The 22,234-nt window shown below is 47.5% G+C and overlaps 1 protein-coding gene across 1 annotated transcript; it reads right to left on the bottom strand.

Annotated features, from left to right (window-relative positions):
- Positions 1 to 9,659: 9,659 nt before the first annotated feature.
- LOC114879337 (bromodomain adjacent to zinc finger domain protein 2B-like) lies at positions 9,660 to 17,899 on the bottom strand. The gene is made up of 2 exons (XM_029194168.2): positions 16,539 to 17,899; positions 9,660 to 11,469 (listed from the first exon to the last, which is right to left on the bottom strand). Exons 1-2 carry the CDS (start codon positions 17,413 to 17,415, stop codon positions 10,610 to 10,612), a joined length of 1,737 nt encoding a protein of 578 aa, XP_029050001.1. The 5' UTR covers positions 17,416 to 17,899; the 3' UTR covers positions 9,660 to 10,609.
- Positions 17,900 to 22,234: the final 4,335 nt, after the last annotated feature.

Below are 22,234 nucleotides of genomic sequence, written 5' to 3'. Positions count from 1 at the left end.
AAGAAGAAACAGTTCGCAGGTTTATAAGAAATGCATAGTGGATATCGAAACACAAATTGGCTGTTGGACAGTGTAATCTTCGTTTCTCCTTCCGAAAATCAGCCCCTCCCTTCTCCTTCCTTCCCGTTCTTTCTGAAACGTTTCATAGTACCACCCCCGAGTACAAACTCTGGTGGCTGGCTTCTGGTAACTGTCTTTCCTTCCTTCTTCGCCGCCCCTCTCGACGAGAATCCAACGTCAGCGTCGGTAAAACCACCCCACCGATTCCTTCTCCTTCCACCCGACCCTCTCTCGTCCCCAGTCCGTTGAATATCTTGCTTCTTCAGCCGAGTTATATAAAGTTTTTACGATTTTTCGAGCTCTGCCTCGAGAGCCAACCCCCACCCGACCCAACCACCACCCCCTTCAACGACGTCTCTTCCAAGGAACCGCAGCGAGCGCGACCCGGGGGATAATCCCGTGTATCTTTCGGATAAGAGACCTATAAATTTGTTTGCCCTGTCACCCAGTCCCGTTTCCTCCCCACGCCACGAGCATTAAGGCGGCAAGCTCCAATCTGTTGGTTTACCGTCGATATGGCTCACGCGGATTCCGCCGGCTTCCATTCCGAGGAACGGCTGATGCGATCGCGGCGCGGGGACGAGTAACGCGAACAGAGGAAATCGACACGATGAAGATTTCGTCGCGTCGATTCGTATACCCCTGGCTTTCCCGGGATTCTTACGAATTTCGACCAAGCCCGGCCATATTGTCGCGGTACCGATTCCACCCCCGTCCATCGAGCTTAAGAATTCGATTACGCGGAGGACGATGAAGGTTCAAAGCTGAATCTACCCTAGTATTTAAAACGAAAAATTTGTCTAAAATTAAAAATAAATATTGGGAGGTCTCTTGATTCTTATCCTTACGATTAATCAAAGTCTATTATTTTGTTGATTTCGCGTTAAGAAGAAATACAGGAGTTGCAGAAGTTCGAGGAAAAAATCAAGGAACAGTTGACTATTGAGCGTAAATCGTACCGCGATCACGTGAAAACGTTCTTTAGGCGTGAATTATTTTGTCCGCGACAATAAGCGTACGAGGGATGACTCTTTTAATCAGGGATGAGAAACGGGAAAGGCCGAAAAAAGAGTCGGCGTTTTACTTTCGCCGTGCGATACGCATCGATCCGTCGTCGATGGTAAGGCTAATTGCACGTGAAAACGATGCGCCTTTAACACGTTCACTTTGTCTGTACGATTCTAGCGACGCACTGCACCAATTCCAACGGCCGATTCATTAATACGGTCCTCCGGGGAGCCTGAGAGGAGAGCCGTGTGCTAAACGACCTCATTAGGAGACACGCCAAACGCATTTGTTGCCGGCATTCGTGATTTTCCGTGATACTGGTCTCTTGTTATGCAACTCTATACGGTTTCCCGTTGTCCCCGCTTCATTCTTTTATTATCGGAGACATCGTCTATTCACCGTGGTATCGTGCGGAACGGGAAAATTCTCGTATAATAGAAACTTTTTCAATGATAAAGAGAGAAAAAGATAAAAAATGAAAGAAGAATGCGCCAGGCCAATTTGCGACCAAGGCGCGACGCGACGCCAACAGAGGAAAGAAGGAAACAAGGATTACAAACATTAGAATAACACGGAAAATTTAACTTAACGCGTTTTCTATTGGTCGGTTCAAGTTGAAATTTCAAACAGAAAAATTGACGAATGATTAAAGGAATGTTAATTAAAACGTCACTAATCTAAAGTACGATAAGATAATTTTTAAATTGAAATTTATAAGTGAATTTCCTCCCCATGTCTTTGTGCGCGAAACTAAATATTTGTTGAAATTTCTATGCTTTCCTCTGGACTGACGATGGTTTGATACGAGGATGTCGAAGGGTTATCGTCCAACGCCACATCATAGCGAAATTATTAAATATACCAGTTAATTAACGCGCTCGAAAATATTGTTAAGAGTTGCGTTGGAGATACGCTTACCTTCTCTCGGTAAATTATTTGCTAAAGGTAAAACTACCCTTGCAGAAAGTTGCGATGCGAAAATAGTATAGTGAACTCCATCTAGCAGAAATCAGATCAGCTAACGGAGCCGAAAAATACGCTCACCCTCTCTGAGGCAAAGAAGAGTACCATCTTCACCATCTAATGGTACAGTGCTGAACTGTTATCGATTAATTGAACTGTACCGATGGAATCCTGATAATTCAGCGACCTGTAATAAAATTGTTGCGACGGTTTAGATTCGAATGATAGTTTACGTCTTCATCGCTAAATGTCACTAGTAGTACCTTCCTGAGTTTGCATATAATTTGAAAGTCGATAACAGAATTTTCTACATCTTTCTTACGTATCATCAACGCATCAAATACATTCTAACTCTTTTTTCTAAGAACTTTATTGATATCCTCGATTACTCTACACCTGTCCGCGAAGCGCTAAATTTATTTATTAATAATAAAAATTTTGTTATTTTGTTAATTCTTGGAATCTTTGCTAGATAGTGCTAGCAGCACCATCTGAAATTCGTATTCTAATTCAAAATTGAAAAATATTTAGAAATAATACTTGGACGATATTTTCTGCGCATTAGATAAATATATATTCTTATAGAATTTATTCTAATTAAGAATGTAAAGTTGAAAAGTTTTGATCTGATTAATAAAGATGAATTTTTAAAAATACACTCGTCTTTTATTTTTAAAATATTGGCTCCCCAAATCCCTTCATTTATAAACAATTACGTAAGCCATTAGAAAGAAACAGGTTTAAACGGAAGCCCTAATTAACTTTGATCGCCATCGATGTGCAAACTTTCCCTGTCATGCTCGATTGAAGCTCTCTTGACTGAGAACTGTCTGGACATAATTTCCCCCCAGTTAAAGAGAAGAGAAACTAGAAGAGAACCCAAGAGGAAGTATTCGTAGATTCTCCCTCAAGTTCTACCGGGTTCCACCCCCTCCGGCTTCGAGCCGGTACCTCTCGTTCCTTGTATCCAGTTCGAAAGGGTTCTCCTCGGTGTAAAGCCGAGAATCCCCGATATAAATGTCAAGTTCGTCTTTCGGCTTTCCACTCGAACTTCCTTTCCCTCTTTACGTCCTCCTCTTTCGTCACCGAGGGTGCTTTCGAGTCCCGTTGCCCTTCACGGGGTTGTATCTCTTCCCTCACCCCCTTTCTGTCGTTACCTTCACCCCCGTACGGTCCACGAATTTTCCTGCCAGTCTGTCGGTTCCTCCCGAATTGTCGAGGCCCGCTTTCCCTTTCGAGCACGCTTACATTTCGCTTCCCTTCGTTGTAAAGTCCAACCCCCGTGATCTTTCTCTCCACACCGGCCCGCCTTGTTCTACCCTGCCTACTTCGTCTTCCTCTTTCGCCCTACCCTGCGAAACAACAACCAGCAGAAAACAACAGAGGAAGAAACAACACCCCCGCTGGTCCGACGTAATCGCGGCGATCTTCGCCCAGGAAGTGAGAAGGCAATTTAGGCGAACCGCACACCACCGGCTCGGGGTAGGACCAACGGATAACGAACGGCCCAGCGGGAGGTAATTAACGGTGTTTTCCAACCTCTGGAGTAATGCTGCTCGTTACGATGGTTTCTACTCGCAGAACATCGTGCCGGGGTGGGTCTCGAGGAACAGGGGTGAGCTTTCTTCGACCACACTTCCGAGGGATATTCAACTATTTCCGGTGAACATAGACGAACGGAATGAAAGGGGATGAAAGAGAAATCTTTCTAGAATTAAACGATTAATATCGTTGGAATAATACTATGCTTTGGTAATTGAGATTATAAGGGGTTGCTCGGTTAGATGCGAGTTTATAAATAGAGATTCAGGAAGGCTTTATTTAAGATATTAATAGGGGATGATAAATAAACTCTTTGGTTATTAGGATAGTCTATGTAACATAAAAAATCTAGGCAATTGATTTATGTATCAATTGTTGTTAAAAATCAAGGATACCAATCTGCACTATTTCTGATAATTTCAATCTAATACCTTGCCAAATCTCTATATCGAGATACGGGAAGGGTTTATTTAAGATATTGATAGGGGATGATAAATGAACTCTCTGGTTATTAGGATACCCTATGTAATATAAGAAATCTAGGTAATTAATTTATGTATCAATTGCACCAATCTGCACCATTTTTGATAATTTCAATCTAACACCTTGCTGAATCTTTGTATCGTTTTTCACCTTGCTCTCAATCTCCCATAATTATTCCTACATCCCTCAGGCAAACTAAACTCGTACGAGCGTTACCATATTTTCCAGAATCTCGTCTGTTCGAATTCAAAAGTGAACGAATATCAAAGGACTCGGTTCACGTGGCTGGCAAGTATCATCGACAGAGAGTAGACGGGTCACGTTGCCAGAAAATCAGCGATCGTGACCCCTCGCAACGATCTTACATCCCCGTTGATCGAGCATCGCTCATCCAGCCAGCCCACCCCAGGTTGGTCCATTCTTGGCCCGTGTAACCAAGACGACGCTGGGGTGTAGATGAGGCAGCAGGTACACACCTACGCCGCATAGTCGTCGTAGTGAGAAACACACAGAGATACGCGTACACGGTGTGCACACACTTGGACACGACACGCCTACCTAACGCCGCGACTGCGGCGGAACGCGGCCAGAGAGTTGCCTCGCGCCGGTAAATAATGCAAGCCGGGGTAATGGCGCTATCTCTGCGCATCTTTTATTAAACGTTCGCTTCGCCGCCCTTCCCTCCCGACCAACCCCTCCTCGTCCTGCCGTCCGACTATCCCGAGCACGAACCCCTCCGCCCCCTTTGCAGCCGGGTTATTGCCACCCTGACTGCTCTCTTCTTCGCGAAAGGTGCGCGCGGAGGGTGGTGGATGCTGTGCTCGCGATGCCTGGCCATGGCTCATTGTTCCTGGCTTGTCGACATCCTCGATGTCCGCTTTTCATCCAGCATTTTTCATCCAAACAAGCTGCTTCTCCTCTTAATAATTCAACTCGTTTCTTTCTTCGAATGAATTTTTAGAAGATTCAAAATTTCACTGGATGAAATCATCAGGGAGCAATTTTATTGAGATTCGATATTTCTTAATGCTGGAAGGTTATTAACAGGAGAATTAGTGTCATCCATGAATCGAGTGTGTGGAGTATCCTATGATTTCATAGAAGATTGATAATTAACAAGAGGATACATTAAACGGTTCATCTAAAGTCAGCTTACCATATCTCTCGAGCAGCTTGGCATTAGCGTTAATAGTTGAACAAAGAAGCCCCGCGGAGAGGTTGTAACGAGGGATCAATCTTGTCGCGTTAATTTGTACCTCAGACATGCTCGGCTCTCGAAGGATCAAGTTAGACTGGTTAAATTCGATTCAGTGTCGGTTTCGATACGGCAACGGGATCGTGATCGAAAAGACGGCTAGAAACGGTAAACTGTTCGAGCGTGGAAACACGAAGGGCTGCTACGTCGATTTTCGCGAGCGTGCTGATTTCAATTAGCATTATTATTAGAACCGCATCGGCGACAAGGAGAGCGTGTAGCGGTAGTGGTGCAGGTCGACGTGCACACAGGAAACGATCGGCCACGTCTAAACGCGCAGGTCCCTCTCACGCACACGTATAAACGGACGGGGACCACCCCGAGCGACTGACGCTTTGCTAGGGGGTGTTTGAAAGCGGTGAAATCAATGCTTCTGTTTGCACTGTTGAGGTCGAACCGAATTCCGTTCCTGCCTCTGCTGGATCTGCTTCCGTGTGTACGTGTGGGTGCGCGCAGCCAGATACGGCGCACGTATCACCGATGACTAAGGTGAAAGTGCATGTGTAGACGATTGCCGGTGCAGAGCCATCGTTTTCACCAATTTTCCTCCCTGGTTCCTGTTGAAATTTCGAACACCCATCCTGCCTTTTGCTTCATTTTTCAATCACCGTCTCTTGCTTTACCCGTTGATTGAAAATCAATCGACGTTTTTATTTGCTCGACGGGTACCTTAACGACGATCGAATTACTCGGAGAAGTTAATATATTTCCTGACGTGAGAGCTAAGAGAAGACACGATCGCAAATGGCTTGTAAATTCTCCAATTGCAAAGTGGCTGCAATCATCAGAAAATTTCGTAAGAGAGCCTTTTTTCAAATAAAAAAGTGAGATAGATTTTTCAAATGATTCTTTTATAGCCTTTTTTTCACAGGCAAATTGGCAATTTCCACATATTTCATTAGTCGCAAAAGAATCGTGCACAGTTACCGGTTCGAATTGTTCAAACAATCGGTTTTCTATCCAATTGCTCTCGATTTAATGGTTTTACTCGAGGTCCAGCTTATTAACCCATTACGCTGGCCGTTGTGCCAACGATTAAACGGATCTCCGTTAATTTGTACCAGCTTCTAATGAAGCGAACCATCGAAGATCGGGCCCGGAAGAACGGATTGGCTCTGCTGGCCTCATAATCCTGGACGATCGGTCGTTTAGCTCGTATTGTGAACGCGACACGAGACAACGAGTTCGCGTCGCGGCGGGAAACGGGATGAACAAGGAAAGAGAGAAGCGCGGACGCGAAAGATAACGGTTCGCAGCCAATCGATCGATTCGCGGAGGCTTTTGTTCGTCTACGGTTCCCGCTATCCAATTTAACTACTAGCTCTGTCACGCCGAAAGTGGTCGCAATCGAGCCGCTACCGTAAGAATCGACTTTATCTATTCGTGTCGAGATTTAAGGCATCGTAATTAATACAAGACAAATGCCATCTGAATATAAATTTAAGTTATTCCCTTATAATTAAATTCGTGGCGCCGGTTAACTCTTGGACGGCGGACCATGGAGAGATCCCGAATCATTTTCATTTTCCAAATTTTACACTGTTCCTTTAAAAATTAACATCCTTGTATACGTTTTATAAGTTTGGGTCACGACTAACCCAGGCTCCGTTCTTCAAGGGTTAATCCCTAATCAGACAGAAAGTTAAGTCACCTACAAGCAGTGTCACCAACTTATGACTAATTAAGCGATCAAACATCGACCTCCGCGCGACGAACCGGAGACGGTAAGGAACATCTTTTTCGAGCAAATATTTCAGTCTATGCCCGGTCTATAAATACGGTTAGCGTGTTCGTTCGCGCGAAACGCAGTGATGACCCTCGACGTATTCGCAGACACGGCTAGGACCGACGTCTATTGAGCTATTACACGCTTAAGTGGGAACAGGCTGACTGCAGTGGCGTGCCTTGCTGCTTTCGATGCGTGCGACGCGACGACCTCAAACTGGTAATCCGTACACGAATCCCCGGAGAGGACTACTCGCACGGCTGTTCGACCGGCGACGGGGAGCTGGTTGAAGCGGAAACAGGAAGGCGGAGCGAGCCGGGATAAAGGGAATTGTAGGTGGTTGACTGGTAACTCGTGGATAATTGGTAACTCGACCCGTACGTCTCACCTTCTCGCGAAATCTTTTCACGCCAATTTCTCACGGTTGATAACCAACGAGATTTAAGCTCGTTTTCTAAGGAAAATCAATTTTTTTATCAGAGATGATCATCCGACGTTGAGAATTTCTGGACTTCAGAGTGTAACAGGATTAATACTTTGAGTACCAAACAAGAGTGATCGTTTCGAGTTTACTTAATTTCCTTCGACTTCGATCAATCGTTGATTCCGGAGGTTAATGAGCCAGGGAGACAAGAAAATACAAGTCTCGAACATTAAGAGTTCCGGGACAGATCGTTAATTAGCGCCGCCGGTATTCGACTAGCCGTGTATCTCGGGCAAAGTTAAGCGTCCTCGAAAAGAATCTTACGGGGCACAGGGAGAGGACGAAGGTTACGCCACTGTCGGGCATCCTGAAACGTGGGGTGCGCGAGTGTCGCGCGGGGGGTTGGTTATTTCACGGTCCACTCGGTCCACTCACACCCCTTACAGGCGGTGGCGACGCTGGCAGCCCCTTTCCAAATCCACCCCTAAGAATTAATTCGAGAGAATCGTCCGGCGGCCGAGCGACAGCCACCTCTTCTGCTTCTCATCCGCCTCCCCGGATCATCTTCTCCACCCTCTTCAACCTCTCGAATCTCTTTCTTTTCGTCTCTCCTCTCGTATTACCGTTCGCGTCCATCTAACTTACTCCCGGTCTGTCGTCTTGATAACGCAGTCGTTTCGAAGGGTCGAGATAAAGGAACAGGGCCAGAAGCGTCCTTAAAACCGGGGAACACGTTTTTCATTGTCTCCAGCTGAACGGACGATAAGGCTGATAAAGCTAATTTTTTCCGACCCTTGATTTCTCCTCGATTCAACAATCTCGTTTCGAGATTTCTCGATCGTTCATTCTTTCATATTTCATTTACAACACCTGTTCTATAATTAACCCTTGAAACCATTTGAAATATTCTAATGGGAACGTAATAAACTCTCATACGTCAGCGTGGAATTGGGTAGTCGGTGATTAACACGTGGGTTAAAATATTCTACTCATTAACGTCGATGTCAGAACGGACATGCCAATATCCCTAACAAAATGCGCCGGCATCATATTTCGAGCTGGTCAGCGTCGAAAAGTCATCCATCAACGTTTTGACGTATAACGCGAGTCGAGGCAAACCTGGCTTAGTTTCAATAAAACTTTTTGCCGCCACTTAAAGAGATATAATCCCTTACTTTTCCTTCACTTTCGCGGTCAATCTCCGCGTCCCATAAATTCAATCATACCAACCACTAAAGTCCTATTTTTCTTTTTCCCCCCAAGAAAAAATCTCCCTTGTAACCCGGTAACGATTCGTGGGAACGCGGAGAGGATCGGGCGCCTGTCTCGCGAGTGCTTTCTAATTTTATCATCAAAGCAAGGCGAGAGCAATTTTCCGTCAATTGAACGTGACTGGCTTTAAGGGAGGCCGACAACAAGCCCGGCCCTGTGTATCGCGAACCGTGCGTGGAAAGCTGGATGAGAGTTTGAGCGGCTGAAAGCGACGAATATTCCTTCACCATCCGGCGGATCTAATGGTTCGGCTCGTTTAGCGCTCTCCCTGCTCCGTTTCCACGAAACTGTCGGCTACTTTCCTCGAGACGGACACACGCCTCTCGAGAGAGCACGGGAAACCGATTGCCCGGCTCACGAGAGTTGATAAAGAAAAAGCGAACGAAATGGTAGCAAGCTGGAAGACAATTAGCCTTCTAATCCCGCGCATCCCTGGATCCCTGGGGTGCTTGATCAATGCGGATTGTCTGTTGCTAAAAATTAAGTAGAAATTCTCTCTACTTTGTTCTATAATACTTCTACTAGAAGCGGGCAAAGTTTTCGAAATTACAAGCTTCAATTTGAATTTTCAAATTTGAGAAATATTTTATACAAAGATCAGTAATTTCGAATACTCCCGCATCCTTGATATTTACCTTATCGGAGATCACCGATCCTCAAGACAATCGATGTCTCGTGGAATTTGATCGATACGGATTGAATTCGAGGAGTTACGATTGTAAGGATGGCAAATTGTGAGAATGCAAAAGCAATTAGGTTCGACAAGGATTAAAGTGGGTTAATGCAGAAAATCTGTGCTCGATTTGAGTTGCAGTAGAATCGATCAGACTAGATCGATCCTTCGTCTGGTCGCGCGTATGCTACGGGATAATCTGCGTGTATTTACTGGCAAAGGCTTACGAGTGTAACGTACGGTATTTATTTTACACAGGAACGTTGAACTGCGTTCCGAACGTGGTTCAGTTTTTGCGTTTCAGCACAAAAAATTGCTCACTAAATCCTTCTTTTTTTTTTTCTCTCTCGTTCATCCATTCGCGACGTGCACAGACAACACGTCTCTTTCTCACCCTTATCACCTTATCGTTTTGATTCTCACGCACACCTTACAGCTACGAGCGTTTCCCCGATAAAATCTACTTCGTCTCGAAACGACTTCCATTTCGTAGCGACCAACGGGTAATATGTTACAATGGCGGCGGGAAACTGCAGCTACGATTTTGCAGTTTCGCCTCGTTTCTTTTTTCGATCCGTTGCTGTCAATCATCGCGAAACGCGACATAACGCGACACTGGGTTCGTTTAATTTCTTTTTTCTCCCATCTCTGTTTTAATTAGATCCGAACGGGGAAGGTTTACGCGCGATGCTGCGATCGAGCTGCTGTTATTCTTCGCTTACGTATCACCGGGTATTTATCTTTCCGCTTGGACGATGGATTGTCCAAATCCCCCTACCCTCTCGGTCGTCAACGAAATTTAAATGCCTCGACAATATCCTCCAAGAGATACGCTCGTTTTCTGCGCGTCACCCCGCGTAAACCGATTACCCTATCGGAACCGCCCCACGTGCGACGACTTTGCTGACATCGAGCAGAAACAAGCAACGAATCGAGTCGCCTACGAAAATCAATGATCAACGTAACATCGATAACGCGTTGTTTCATTTGCAAAAACTTAAAAACTTGATTTAAAAAACGGTTTAACGGTTTAAACGTACTTCAACGTCCAGTTCCTTCATTCCAAGAAACAAACAGCAAACATAAATTCCTCAGCCCGATCGCTCGTACCATCCGCATACGTTCAGATGTCCTTTGCTTCTCGTCGAATCCATCCAGCTTCCTCGACGATTACGAAGGCGACGATCACGATTGTCGAGTTCGCTACGCGTGCGGGTGCGTGTGCGGATGAGGATGCGACGATAGCGTCAAGCCGGTGGAGGATGGTGTGGAGGTAGGCGGTGGACCGGATGCAGTTGCTGGGCTGGCGGTTAGGTGATGACCGAAGAACGTCGGTCCTGTCGGAGGATAAGGTGGCGCGGCTGGGTGATAATAGCCAGGTGGCGGTGGTGGGACGGGTGGTGGATGATGGACGTGGGCATGAGGATGCGGATGGGTATGCGAATGTGGTAACGGATGTTGATGAGGATGCGCGGCGAACAGGAATGCGGGCGCGTAAGGCGAAGGATGCGGCGGCGTGGTGGGTACCGTTGGACTGTTTACGTCGAGGCCAGGATTCTGTTTCTTCCACTTGGTTCGTCGATTCTGGAACCATATCTTCACCTGGGTCTCCGTCAACGAGAGCGACAGAGCCAGATTCAGTCTCTCGCAAACCGACAGGTATCTGGTGGTTTTGAATTTGTTCTCCAACGCTACCAGTTGTTCGTAAGTGAACGCCGTCCTGGCTCTCCTCGGTTTCCCACCGGTGCTACCGCCACCGCTGGTGCCATTTTGACCGGCTTGATTCTGGCCCTGACATCCCTGCGCTTGCACGCTGCTCGACGACGACGAGGACGAGGAAGATTGTCTCTTCTTACAATTCGACGATCCTACGTTGCTGCTGGCAGCCGTGCTGTTATCCCGGCCAGCGTTCGATGAATCCTGATCGGTTACCCTCATCTCCACGTCCTCCTCGTCTTCGTCCTCCTCCGGCTCCTCGTCCATATCCTCCATCCCCGTGTCCGGTGTACCCTCCTCGTCCTCTTGGCCGCTGCCGCAGGCGAACTCGCCCCGCGAGTCCCCATCTGAAAATAATAACCGAACGTATCAGCGGGAGTGTCTCGCGGTGGAAGATTATCGGGCAAAGGAAAGCGATACGGTGTTGCGTGACGAAAATTGATTATAACGGGGGATGAAATTGCGCCACGGGTGTCGTTTTACCTATGACGGAACGGTAACGCGAGACCGGTCGCTCTTTCACACCCTGTCTAGCCCTGGTACAACGAAGGACGCGTTGACGCGCCGATTCGATACCATGGATTAACGTACCTCTGTCGTGATGATATTTATGATAGAATAGATGGTACCTTTCGTTTCGGTGTTACATAGAAGCGAGTGAAATTTGATTACAAATTAAATAGGTGTAGACTGTAACCAGGATAATTCCTCACGGTCCTCGATTCGCTGGAAAGCTTACGCTTCAGGAATAATACCCGTTTCACGGCTCGTTCTCGCAGAAAACAGTCGGAGGAGAGGAACGGAATAGAGATCCCTTTTGCGGGGGAAACCCTTTTCACCAGTTCGCCGCGGGAATAGGCTCGCGGCCAGGAACGCGAGCACTGCGAACGTTTGTTCGGGGCAATCAGTTTAACGAGCGTGTCGCCCGTCCGACCGCAAAAGCACGTCCCGCGCCGCGTATCGACGCGCGTTTAATTTAATTTTTGTTTGCTCGAGACGGGTTAATCGCGAAAAGGTACTCGGAAAGATTTCAGACGTGGACGGAGCCGACCGACCGACCGAAACGACACCGAATCCCGAGCCGACAAACGATTGAAACCCGCGAGAGAGGAACGTCCGCCGGTCGAGCCGTTCTCGTAAACGAGGGAAAGAGAAAGAGAGCGGCCAATCGTTCGCTCAATGAGAGAGGAGATTGGAGATTCAATCAGCACGCAGATGTCCCGGGGACAGATATTCCCTGGCTCTGGTCCGTGGAGGTTGGGGATAGGTTGCCGGATAAAACCAGAGAGAGAGAGAGAGAGAGGAGGGATACAGGGGTGAGATTGAAAGAGACGGACATGGCGAGGAGGCGAAGATACGAGAGCAAAGGAAAAAAGAGATGTTCAAATTAGAGAGAAAGGGATAAAAGATAACCAGGGAGAGAGACAGTGAGACTTTATCCGAATTGGCGTGGCTCGTGGCCCATAGCCCGTAGCCTAGCACCGTGGCTGGGGGGTTGGAAGTCCGTAGGGGGCGACGGATCGAGAAGGTTTACGCCGTAATGGGATTTGTATCTCGTTAACGCGCGATCGTTCTTGCCCCGTCGTACAGGCCGCCAACCGCCTACGTTTCTCTCTTCTTCTCTCCTTTTCCTCTTTCTTTACCTATTTTCCATCAGTGGCCTCCTATCTTTTTCAACCGTTCGTCCGAGGCCAGAGGACACGCCTCTTTTTCTCTCTCCGTCGATTGATTGCGTCTAATTGAATTGCGTAATTTATATTGTTCCTCGGTCGTCTCTTTCCACCGATTGCTATCTCGCTGTCGGGATTTTCATCGTCCACCCTGCTGAACCATTGTTCGCGGTTTCCTTCGGCACGTTCATTCTCTCTTAAACGTTCTTGGAGGAAATTTCATTTTTCTCTATCATCGATCATGATGACCATCGCGAAACGTTTCGAGCAATTAAATCTAGATGCATCTCGATGTAACGTGTAGACTCCTCTCGAGTTTATCGAGTTTTTATTGCGTTAGGAACGATTGGAAAGCATTTATCTCGTTTAGATCTTCTTCATTAACCACGATCGGGGTTCCGTGCGAGAGAAACGATCGGGGTGTTCACCGTACGTCCCAAGGGGTCGCGGTAAGGGTGCACAGGGGACGACGAGCTCGTAGGACCGAACAGTCAGGAATACTTATTTCGGTTTTCCTCATTAAGCACAATGACAGCGTTTGACATCGAGTGGTACGATTTGGGAATAAAGCCCGGTCCCTTTGGTGGGTGAGGTTGAAACGAGCCTCTTGGATCGAAGCCTAGGAACGCGAATCGATACTACTAATATTACCCGACAAAAGTAAAAAGAGAACATTCGATCGTGAGTGACCCAATTGGAAGGTCTAAACTCTGTTTGACAAACGTTCAGCTAATTATATACGATTTAATTCGGACGTACGGCGTGTCCGTAGGTATATGAATCTATAAAGATAAATTTGGAACACATGGTCACGTGTCTGGAGTCTGCGGAGAGAAAATATTGTTACGACGATGATCGATCCAATGGGGGGGTTGAAATTGCTTCTATTAGCGGTGATTTACGAGCATTCGAGTGTGAATTAAATACCTAGAATATATTTCAAAACACAGAGTGTCTCGATAAGATGTGTACACCGCTTTATTACCATATATATAATAGTATATATTTCAACTCGTAAAAGTCGAGAAGCTCCGCGATGAACAAAGAAATCTGCTCACATTTTGGTTTATTTATCTCAGTTACAGTTCGCACGCATCAGGGAACACTGCAGTAAAAACCGTATACAAATCTGCACCATGCCTCTTATCAAGACACGAGTCACGAAAATACGAGCAATTATCATATTATTTTTTGAAACTGAAACAATGCTCCGCCACGAGAATGGAACAATACGCTGGACGTAACTGTGGTTGAAATCGTTCCCTTAACGAGCCGGCGCGATAACATCGCTCGTTTCGATAAGAAAAGCAAGGAAGCCGCAAGAGGTGGGCAACGTTTAACGGTATCCAAGCCGGCGGTAATTACAATTTTTCCAGAAATCTAGCGGAAAATCCGAGAGATTTCGAATCACGAGGCAAGGGAAACGAGGGGGTGTGAGAGTTTCTTCGAGGACGACGGTGTGTGCCAAAGGGGGACGTGGGTACGGGATGAGAGAAATTGAAGGGCGAGGGGTTCTGTGGCGGGAAGAGGAAGAGAGAGAAGTCATTATGATGCAGAAGAGCCAATTTTCTGGGCGGCTTGGCGCGATGCGACGCGATACGGCGCGATGCTGCGCGATTATCATAACAACCGACGATATTATTCCGTCGCCGGATTTGCCAGCAGGGCGGAAAGAGAGGGGTGGCAGCGTGGAGAGGACTCGTCGCTAGCAGCAGTCGAAACGGATTTCGCCGATCGGTCTGGCTCTGATGCACTTTTAATGGGAAACCCTGACCAGCCTGGAAGATGGATGACCCGAGAATCGTGTAATCCCGATTTCATCGCCACGGATCGATCCACATTCTACTCCCGTTCCTCTTTTATCCTCTATGTATATATTCTTTTTTTTTATTACAAGCTTTATGTAACAACTGTATGATCATAAACATTGATTAATTTCTCTTCCACATTAAAGTAATTAAAGGAAAATGATTCTGTTTTTGAAATGACTCATCATAATTGCCTTTTCTATCTTGTTCATGATCCGATTTGGCATTGGTTGGTTCTGCTTCGTTCGACCGACAGCGTTCGCGATTAGGCAGAATTCCAAGAGAGTGGAGATTTTTTCGATCGGTCGAAGATCGGCTTGGTTGGTCGATTTCGTTTGCAGCCAGTGTCCCGTACCGGGATAAAGGGACGATAATGATGGGGTTCAAGGACTGGTTAACGCAGATTAGCGGAGCAATTTGTCACGCTCCGACAGGCCACCCTCGCGAACCTCCCCTCCCCTTTGGCCCGCTCTTCTGTTCCTCATCCAACCCACCCACCCCCGATACTCTGTTCTCTCTCTTTCTACACGCTGGCTCCTTCGCTACGTTTCTACGTCGTTTCACCCCCTTCGTCGGATGCCTCTCCTTCGAGCTTATCGGCACCAGGGATTCTTCCTCTTATCTGTCCGCCAGACTCCATTAAATTCGAAAGTCAACTGTGAAATTGGGATCGAGCTCGCGGACCGGCTCTGAATTCGATCATCGGACGGAGATAAGCTTTCCGTGGCAGATGACTTCCGAGGAATTTAATGAAACGAATTAATCGATTCAAGTTTCGCAATTTTATCCTTCCAACGAATGTCCACCGCTCCCTGCGAACACGTTAATCGTCCGCGTCGTCAAATAATCGTCACGATTATAGTCACCCTTAATAGTAGAAGGGTTAAGCGGATCAGGAGCGAAACGAATCGCGTAAGTACAGCATTAGAAGCGACGTTCGGTCCCCGTGTTCCGAGTAACGCGTCTACATCATCACTTTTGTCGGAATACACGCAAATAACTCTGAAACGGACGATATTGCACGCCGCTCGGTGAACAAGCCATCTTTCTCGAGGCTAAAGTTAGAACGAGGAAGAAGCGAGAGAGTGGTCGGGTAGAGAGAACGAAGCGGAGGATGAAAAAATCTCGTTCAAGATCATGGGATCTCGCAAAGACGAGGCCCATATGTTTGACCGAGAAAAAGGCGAAACGATGGGCCGTGTTTTGGCGAAACGGTTACCACGTCGGAAGAGCCGCGACCAAGGAGGAAGCAATAAAGATGCTGGATGCAGTTTTGCGATAGAAAAAGCCCGCGGGATTAAGGGGACTTTCGGTGACATCGAGCCAAGGAGACGCAGTCACTTGAAAGCGAGTAATTCTTGAACATTAATCGACCGGTTAGAGCGGATCTTCGGCGACAATGTTCTAGTGAAATTAATGGAATGAAATTTGTATCTGTTGTTAACAATAAAGTTGTCTTCTTTCAAAATTAATCATTCAGAAATCATTGATGCCCTTCGGTTGAAAATTAATTAGCATTTAATAAAAACAAATTCATAAAAATATTTGAAGAGTAATAAATTCCATAAAACGTGTAGTTATTCATAGTAAACGAAGTGTTAATTAATCTCGCGGTGGAAAAATCCTGATTTTCAATCGTAAAGTATTAAAAAATTACAGGTTTATCAGTTTATCACTGATTCCATTCAACTATCCGCGCTTTACGAATGCAAGAATGGTATAAATAATTATTGCACTGTTGTTTACTAGCAATTTAGCGAACCTACGAAACTCCTTCGCGCCGATCTTTAATGAAACCATTAAAAGCCGTCGAAAAATTACCACCCTTACCAATACGACAGAACAACCCCGATAATCCTATTTGACGTCTGATTGCGCACGCAGTCTATCGAAATCACTTGGTCGTTTGTATTCAAGAGAAACCAGGATTAAAATCACCTTCGTGGACGCTGTTGGTCCTCCTGTGTCGTCGATGTTGAACGCGACTGTGGATGACACGTCCGCCGGTAAACTTGTTAGGATCCAATATGTTCTCCACCGAGAACGCGAGGCACCGTTTGTTCGCTTGCACGGTGCTGGCGGTCGTGGTGATGCTACCGGTCGAGGTGGCGGTCGTTCGTGCCGCGTTACCGGAAGTGCAGACGGTCATCACGGTGGAAGCAGCTGCGGCATGCGCGGATATATACACAGGAGTCCCATGGCCGGTAGTTTGGCCACCGCTCTGAACACAGGAGAAAGGATGCACGCCACGATTCGCGAACGGATTAAGGAACTGATCAGACCCGCTACCCCTTGACGAAGGGGCGGTTAGGTCCACCGGGCTACTGGGGTTGCTTTCGTCGACTTCGTCGCGACACACATCAACCTCGACGTCTTCGTCCTCCTGATAATTTCCGTTTCGACTTCCAGGATGCACTTCTTCCTCCTCGTCCTCTTGATCCTCCTCGTCCTCTTCGTCCTCGACGATGTTCCTCCTGGACGCGTTTCGTTCCTGCTCAGGATCCTCGTCCTCCTCCTCGTCTTGTTCCTCTTCCTCCTCGATCTCAGTGTCCATCCTCTTCTCCCTGCTGGCGACGTCCATCTCGTGGAACGGAGGATCCTTATCGACGGGACGCAGGATCGGCGAAGTGGAAGGCGAATGTTGCTGTCGCACGTTCTCGTATCGTACGAAAGGTTCGCTGGTACGTACGTGGAGCAACACGTGCCTCCTTTCTTGAGGCGGTAGCGACAGCCCGGCACGCATATCGGCTTCCTCGCGCGGTACGACGACCGGTCCTAAAGGCGACACGGTCCTGCCCTCCTGCATCCTCCACATAACCCAGCCTTCTCCCCTTTACCTGACTTCTCGACCCTTCATCTCGCGGTCCAGACGGATACACTTTTCGAGAAGTTCGTCGACGAACACCTCGATCACCTGCGACACCACTGACACCGACGGCATCACATTCTCTACTCCAGGCTCGTCTCACTAATCCTTCAATTAATCACACTCCAAGCTGTTAAGGATACACCAATGATCCTATCGTTCTGTCAATCTCGCGAAAACCGTATCACCGAACTAGTTGAAACACCGTACGCAGAGGGGTGGGCGAGGGGAGGTGAATCGCGCCGGGGGTTAAGATGAATCCTACGCGTCGGTTGATCCTGCGATCAGCGTGGTCGCGCGATTAGCAGTGTCTTTGGTAGGCAGAAGCCGCGCGCGTTCCGTAAAATCTGCTCTCGGGACTTGCACGTAGAGCCATGGTGGCTGAATAGGTGGTATATCGTCGTATTATTAGTACCGAGGAACCGTCGTAGGAACGTAGCCGCAGTGGCAAGCGAGGAAAACCCCGAGGTGGGGGGGTTGTTCCGCCTCGAATGGGCGTGTCCAACCCCTGGCCAGCTTACCAGCAAGCCCTCGGCGTCGTTCTAGAGGGCGTGTACCCGGTCTGTGTTGAACGGGGGTTGCGCGCACACACGTGCTATCCCCCCACCCCCCGCGGTTCTTCGTGGTGGGTGTCCGAGCGATTCTCGGTCCGTAGATGTGTGCGAGTTCGTAGGTGGTCGGGAACGTACACGATCGCACGAAGATGCACCCAGACAACGTTCGACGACTGAATGGACGGGCACGAACACGAAACGGAGCCGCGTGCAGACGTTTCGCGGCCCCACGAGCGAGCTTTCGCCAGATACTCGGGTATGTACACACAGAGTCTACCTTTTCCTCCCTCCGTTGCTCTATCCAGCCCACTCTCACCCCACTCTGCTACCCGGCTCCGCGATCCGACCGGCTAAAGTGGTTTGTCTTTGATTTAACCACCACCGCCGCCGCCGCCGTTGCCGATGGAGGAACGCTTTTCCCTCCACGCGCCTTCCCATCGTTCAACGTTTCCCGAGGAAACGTGTGTGCGAAGGAGTCGCACGCTTTGCTAGTTCTCGGTATTCGTGATCGCGAAACGCCGTTGGGTTTGTCGATGATCTTGGTGTGTATGTCAGCGGAGGCGGGACGCATCCTGCTTCTCTCCTAGGATCCTTGTGTACAGTTATCGTACCGGGAGTATAATCGTGGCTATGCTGGTTATCCGTGACTCTGTCTGACTTGATACCTTCTTCCTCGCACGTAATTTCGCTCCTTGTCTTCCTCCACGGTGTCTTTAACTTGGAAGGAAGGCGAACAAGCCAGGACCAATACTGTGTACCTATGGCTGGCTAGTCGACCGACCAACGAATAGACGAGCTATTGCTAGCGTTGTTAGTGTTGCCGTTGCTGGTGATGGTAGTGATGGTGCTGTTGCTGCTACCACCGCCGCCGCCGCTCTTAACTCGGCGCACGGATATTGTTTACCCGACCATTTAGGTAATTGCTGGCCTACCGCCCTGCCAGCCAATCGAACGTAACCGGCGGATGAGCCTGCAATACCGAGCCCACCCTTTACCCCTCTTCGCTATCCTTCTCCCTCTGACTCTCTTCTCTCTTCTCATCGCGATTTTTCCCCTTTTTCCCTCTCTCTCTCTAGCTCTCCGTCCCTTTTATTTGCCGTTCGATTCGCGTTCATGTCGGAGCTACCCTCGAATCGTCATCGAATTAGCTCGGGCCCAATCGTTCGGCGAGATTGACGCCACTACTCTGCTGGCCGATCATCGATTCTTTCCACGAAATTGGATAGATACGTCCACCCACATCTGATCGTTTCGATGGCCGATCAAGCATGAAGCGACGATGTAGGAAAGGTTACGGAAACGTACGGGCGATTCCAATTAGCCGAGGAAACTGATAAGGGTCTGATTTGTCTCAAAATTGCGTAAGCTTTGTTATCGACCTCGGGTCACGTACGCCAGGTTTTTATCAAAGGAAGAAAATATAATGATAAAATCAAGAGGAAACGATTGATAATCGTGTTAAGCGATTTAAAGTAGATAGCGACGCTACTTTTCTCTGTATTTTTATTCTTTGCCGGTCGTTAATTTAACCGGCTGAAAAGCTGGCGGTCAAGCACCTCCGCTGATCCCCGTTAATAAGCTGTAATAATAGGTAGCGCGCGTGAGAGTTGGCTCTCTCGTAGCGAATCGATAGCATAATGAAGCAGATCAAATATTTATAATCCGACGGTCGCTTTATCGGCCGCGTTTTACTTCGTACGTACAGATGTTCCTGGCGCGCCGGTGAACGGTAATATATAAACGTAATCGTATCTCGTTTTCCCTGGCACATCGGCCGGGAGAATGATTTTCAGTCCGCGCAAATAGCCGTGGCTGCCGACTAATTTTCGCGTACGAGCCGGCCCCGGCTAATGAGCATTATCGTAAATTTATTTCAGCCGGTCTCTCCGGCCACCGCATAAGAACTAACAAATTAATTTAATTCGTAAATGACACGTACGCCGCGGCACGGTGAATTTACTGCATTCAATGCCACGTCGTGCCGTGCCGTGCCAGGCTGTAGCTCAATTTGCAGCCGGCCACCAAAGCTTAATTAAAAATTTACACCGACAATGTAACCGCGTGTGAGCCGGCTACCGCGCGTGCCGTGCTTGCTCGCTTTAAACCGTCTCTGACAAAAGCCTTCTTAAGCGACAAATCGAGAAATACAAAGAGCGGCAAAGCGGAGGCGTTGAATATGCTGGAGATATTAAGAATGGTTTGTTGAAATTAGTAATTGGCTTAGGTACTTTGCGAATTTGAAGTTTTCTATGTAAAATAATTTCATAAATAAAAATCTGAAGTGGTAGGGTGAAAAAGAAACCAACTGTTAATCGTTGAGTAATCTTGGTATAAGGGTTGCGAGGTCGCAGGTGAGCACGCTACCGGATTACCCTACCTGCCAAAGTGATGTGGGTTTAGGCGAGCGTTCCTAATAGTTCTGAAACGGTACACGAGTCGAGGAGTAAAGCTAGGCGGATAGATGGATGGCTAGACCGGCGAAAGGAGGTAGGAACTAAGACTGGTAGAAAGTTGGATAGAGATAGATCTATAGACAGAGGTAGAGCTAGGACAGAGAAGAGTTGATAGTGGTAGACGATCGAGTAGAGGAAGACGTAAATATACAGGGTGTATCATAATATTAAAATCTTACATTAATATTTAATCCCTATTAAAAAAAAAAAAAAAAAACAATATTTAATAACAATAAGTAAGGTTGTGTATGAGATATCAAGCTCTGATTAAAAAGAGATAATTGAACAAAGAGTCCTATTAATAAAAAACCTTACTAAAAGTCAGAAATAGCTGTAACTCGGAAGAAAATCAAACAAAAGAAACGTTTATATTAATTTTCTTACTATTTATGTATACCGGATCCACTATCATTATTTTCGAATGTTATGATACACCCTATAGAGAATAAGAGATGATAGGCGAAACAGAGAGGTAGATAGAAGGTGGTCCTTCACCCCCGCAGGGTGGGGTAGTTTGGAACGGAGATCGAACAGACCAGCCGTGACCAATTTGCGCCCGTTCGTGCTCCCGATTCTGATCCCGATCCCGTCCACCGTCCACTCACACTATACCCGTTCCCTGTGCACCTACACGAATCGGGCGCAACGCGGACCTGTGACAAGCTGGATCTTCCTGGCAGGAGGACCCCTTGTTCGACAGGGTCAACGATGCCAAAAGATAACCGTCAGAGAGAAAAGTCGCCGATGCGTTGTCGCTCGTTGTACACCGGTCACCCCAAAAGTTTCATGCCTATCTGGACCGACGACACCGGCACCCACCACCTCTATTCGCGCCACGATAATTGGCCAATTAAAACCGGCCGAGAGCGTTCGAGTTACCTGGCATCCGATAATTATACGGTATCCTCGTGGTGGTTCAACCACGTATCCACGCGACCAAACGGCGGGAGGGGTGTTTGGAAAGGGTGATTCGGCTGACGGCTCGAAGGAGAGGAGGGATCAGACGCGAAAGGAGGGAGTCAGGAGGCTGCCTACGGAGGAAACGGGGTTGTCGGAATCGACTATTCCGATTACGTGGTTTTGGATTCTACGAGTCCCTTTCTCTCCACCTGATTCCTCTCGTTCTATCTTTCCCCGGTATCCTTGTTTCACCACCCCTCTTAGAGTCCTTCCCTCTTCGACGTCCTGTCCTCTTCTACGTAAATCAATGCGGCTAGCACGCCCTCTCCTTAACCCCGTGACGCATGACTGGAATATTCCTCGGATCTCTGCGTTCATCCGTGTTCCATGTTTACCTGGACTACGTTTTCCCTGTGTCCGGTAGAACGTTGCCTTTGATCCGAGATGGAGAAATCGTGAAACGGCCGAGTAGCGATCGACAGCTCGTTAGGCTGAGATGTTAATTGATTCGATTTCTCGGCGAGAGGAAAAGGGAATTTTCTCCGTTCTCCCTTGGATGTAACTTACGGTGGCATGAGATTGGTCGGACCCTATGCTACCAAGGGTCGATACCATCCCTCTTCGTCTTCAGATTATGACAAGTCGAAGCAACGAGGCAATTCATAGCTGACCATCGATGTTTAACTTGTATAATGTTCTAATTTTTCTTTGTACATAAAAAATATTTACGCAAAATTATCATTTTTCTTTATTCACCAATCGCGACGTACGTGTCGTTAAAAATCTGTTTCACTTTGATTCATTCCAGAAGCGAGTGATTGATTGTTTATCCCTAATTAGAGATCGGGCGAGTCTTGAAAA

Source organism: Osmia bicornis, chromosome 9, assembly GCF_907164935.1.
Source record: "Osmia bicornis bicornis chromosome 9, iOsmBic2.1, whole genome shotgun sequence".
Classification (NCBI taxonomy): domain Eukaryota; kingdom Metazoa; phylum Arthropoda; class Insecta; order Hymenoptera; family Megachilidae; genus Osmia; species Osmia bicornis.
This window is presented reverse-complemented; position numbering and strand designations above follow the sequence as displayed.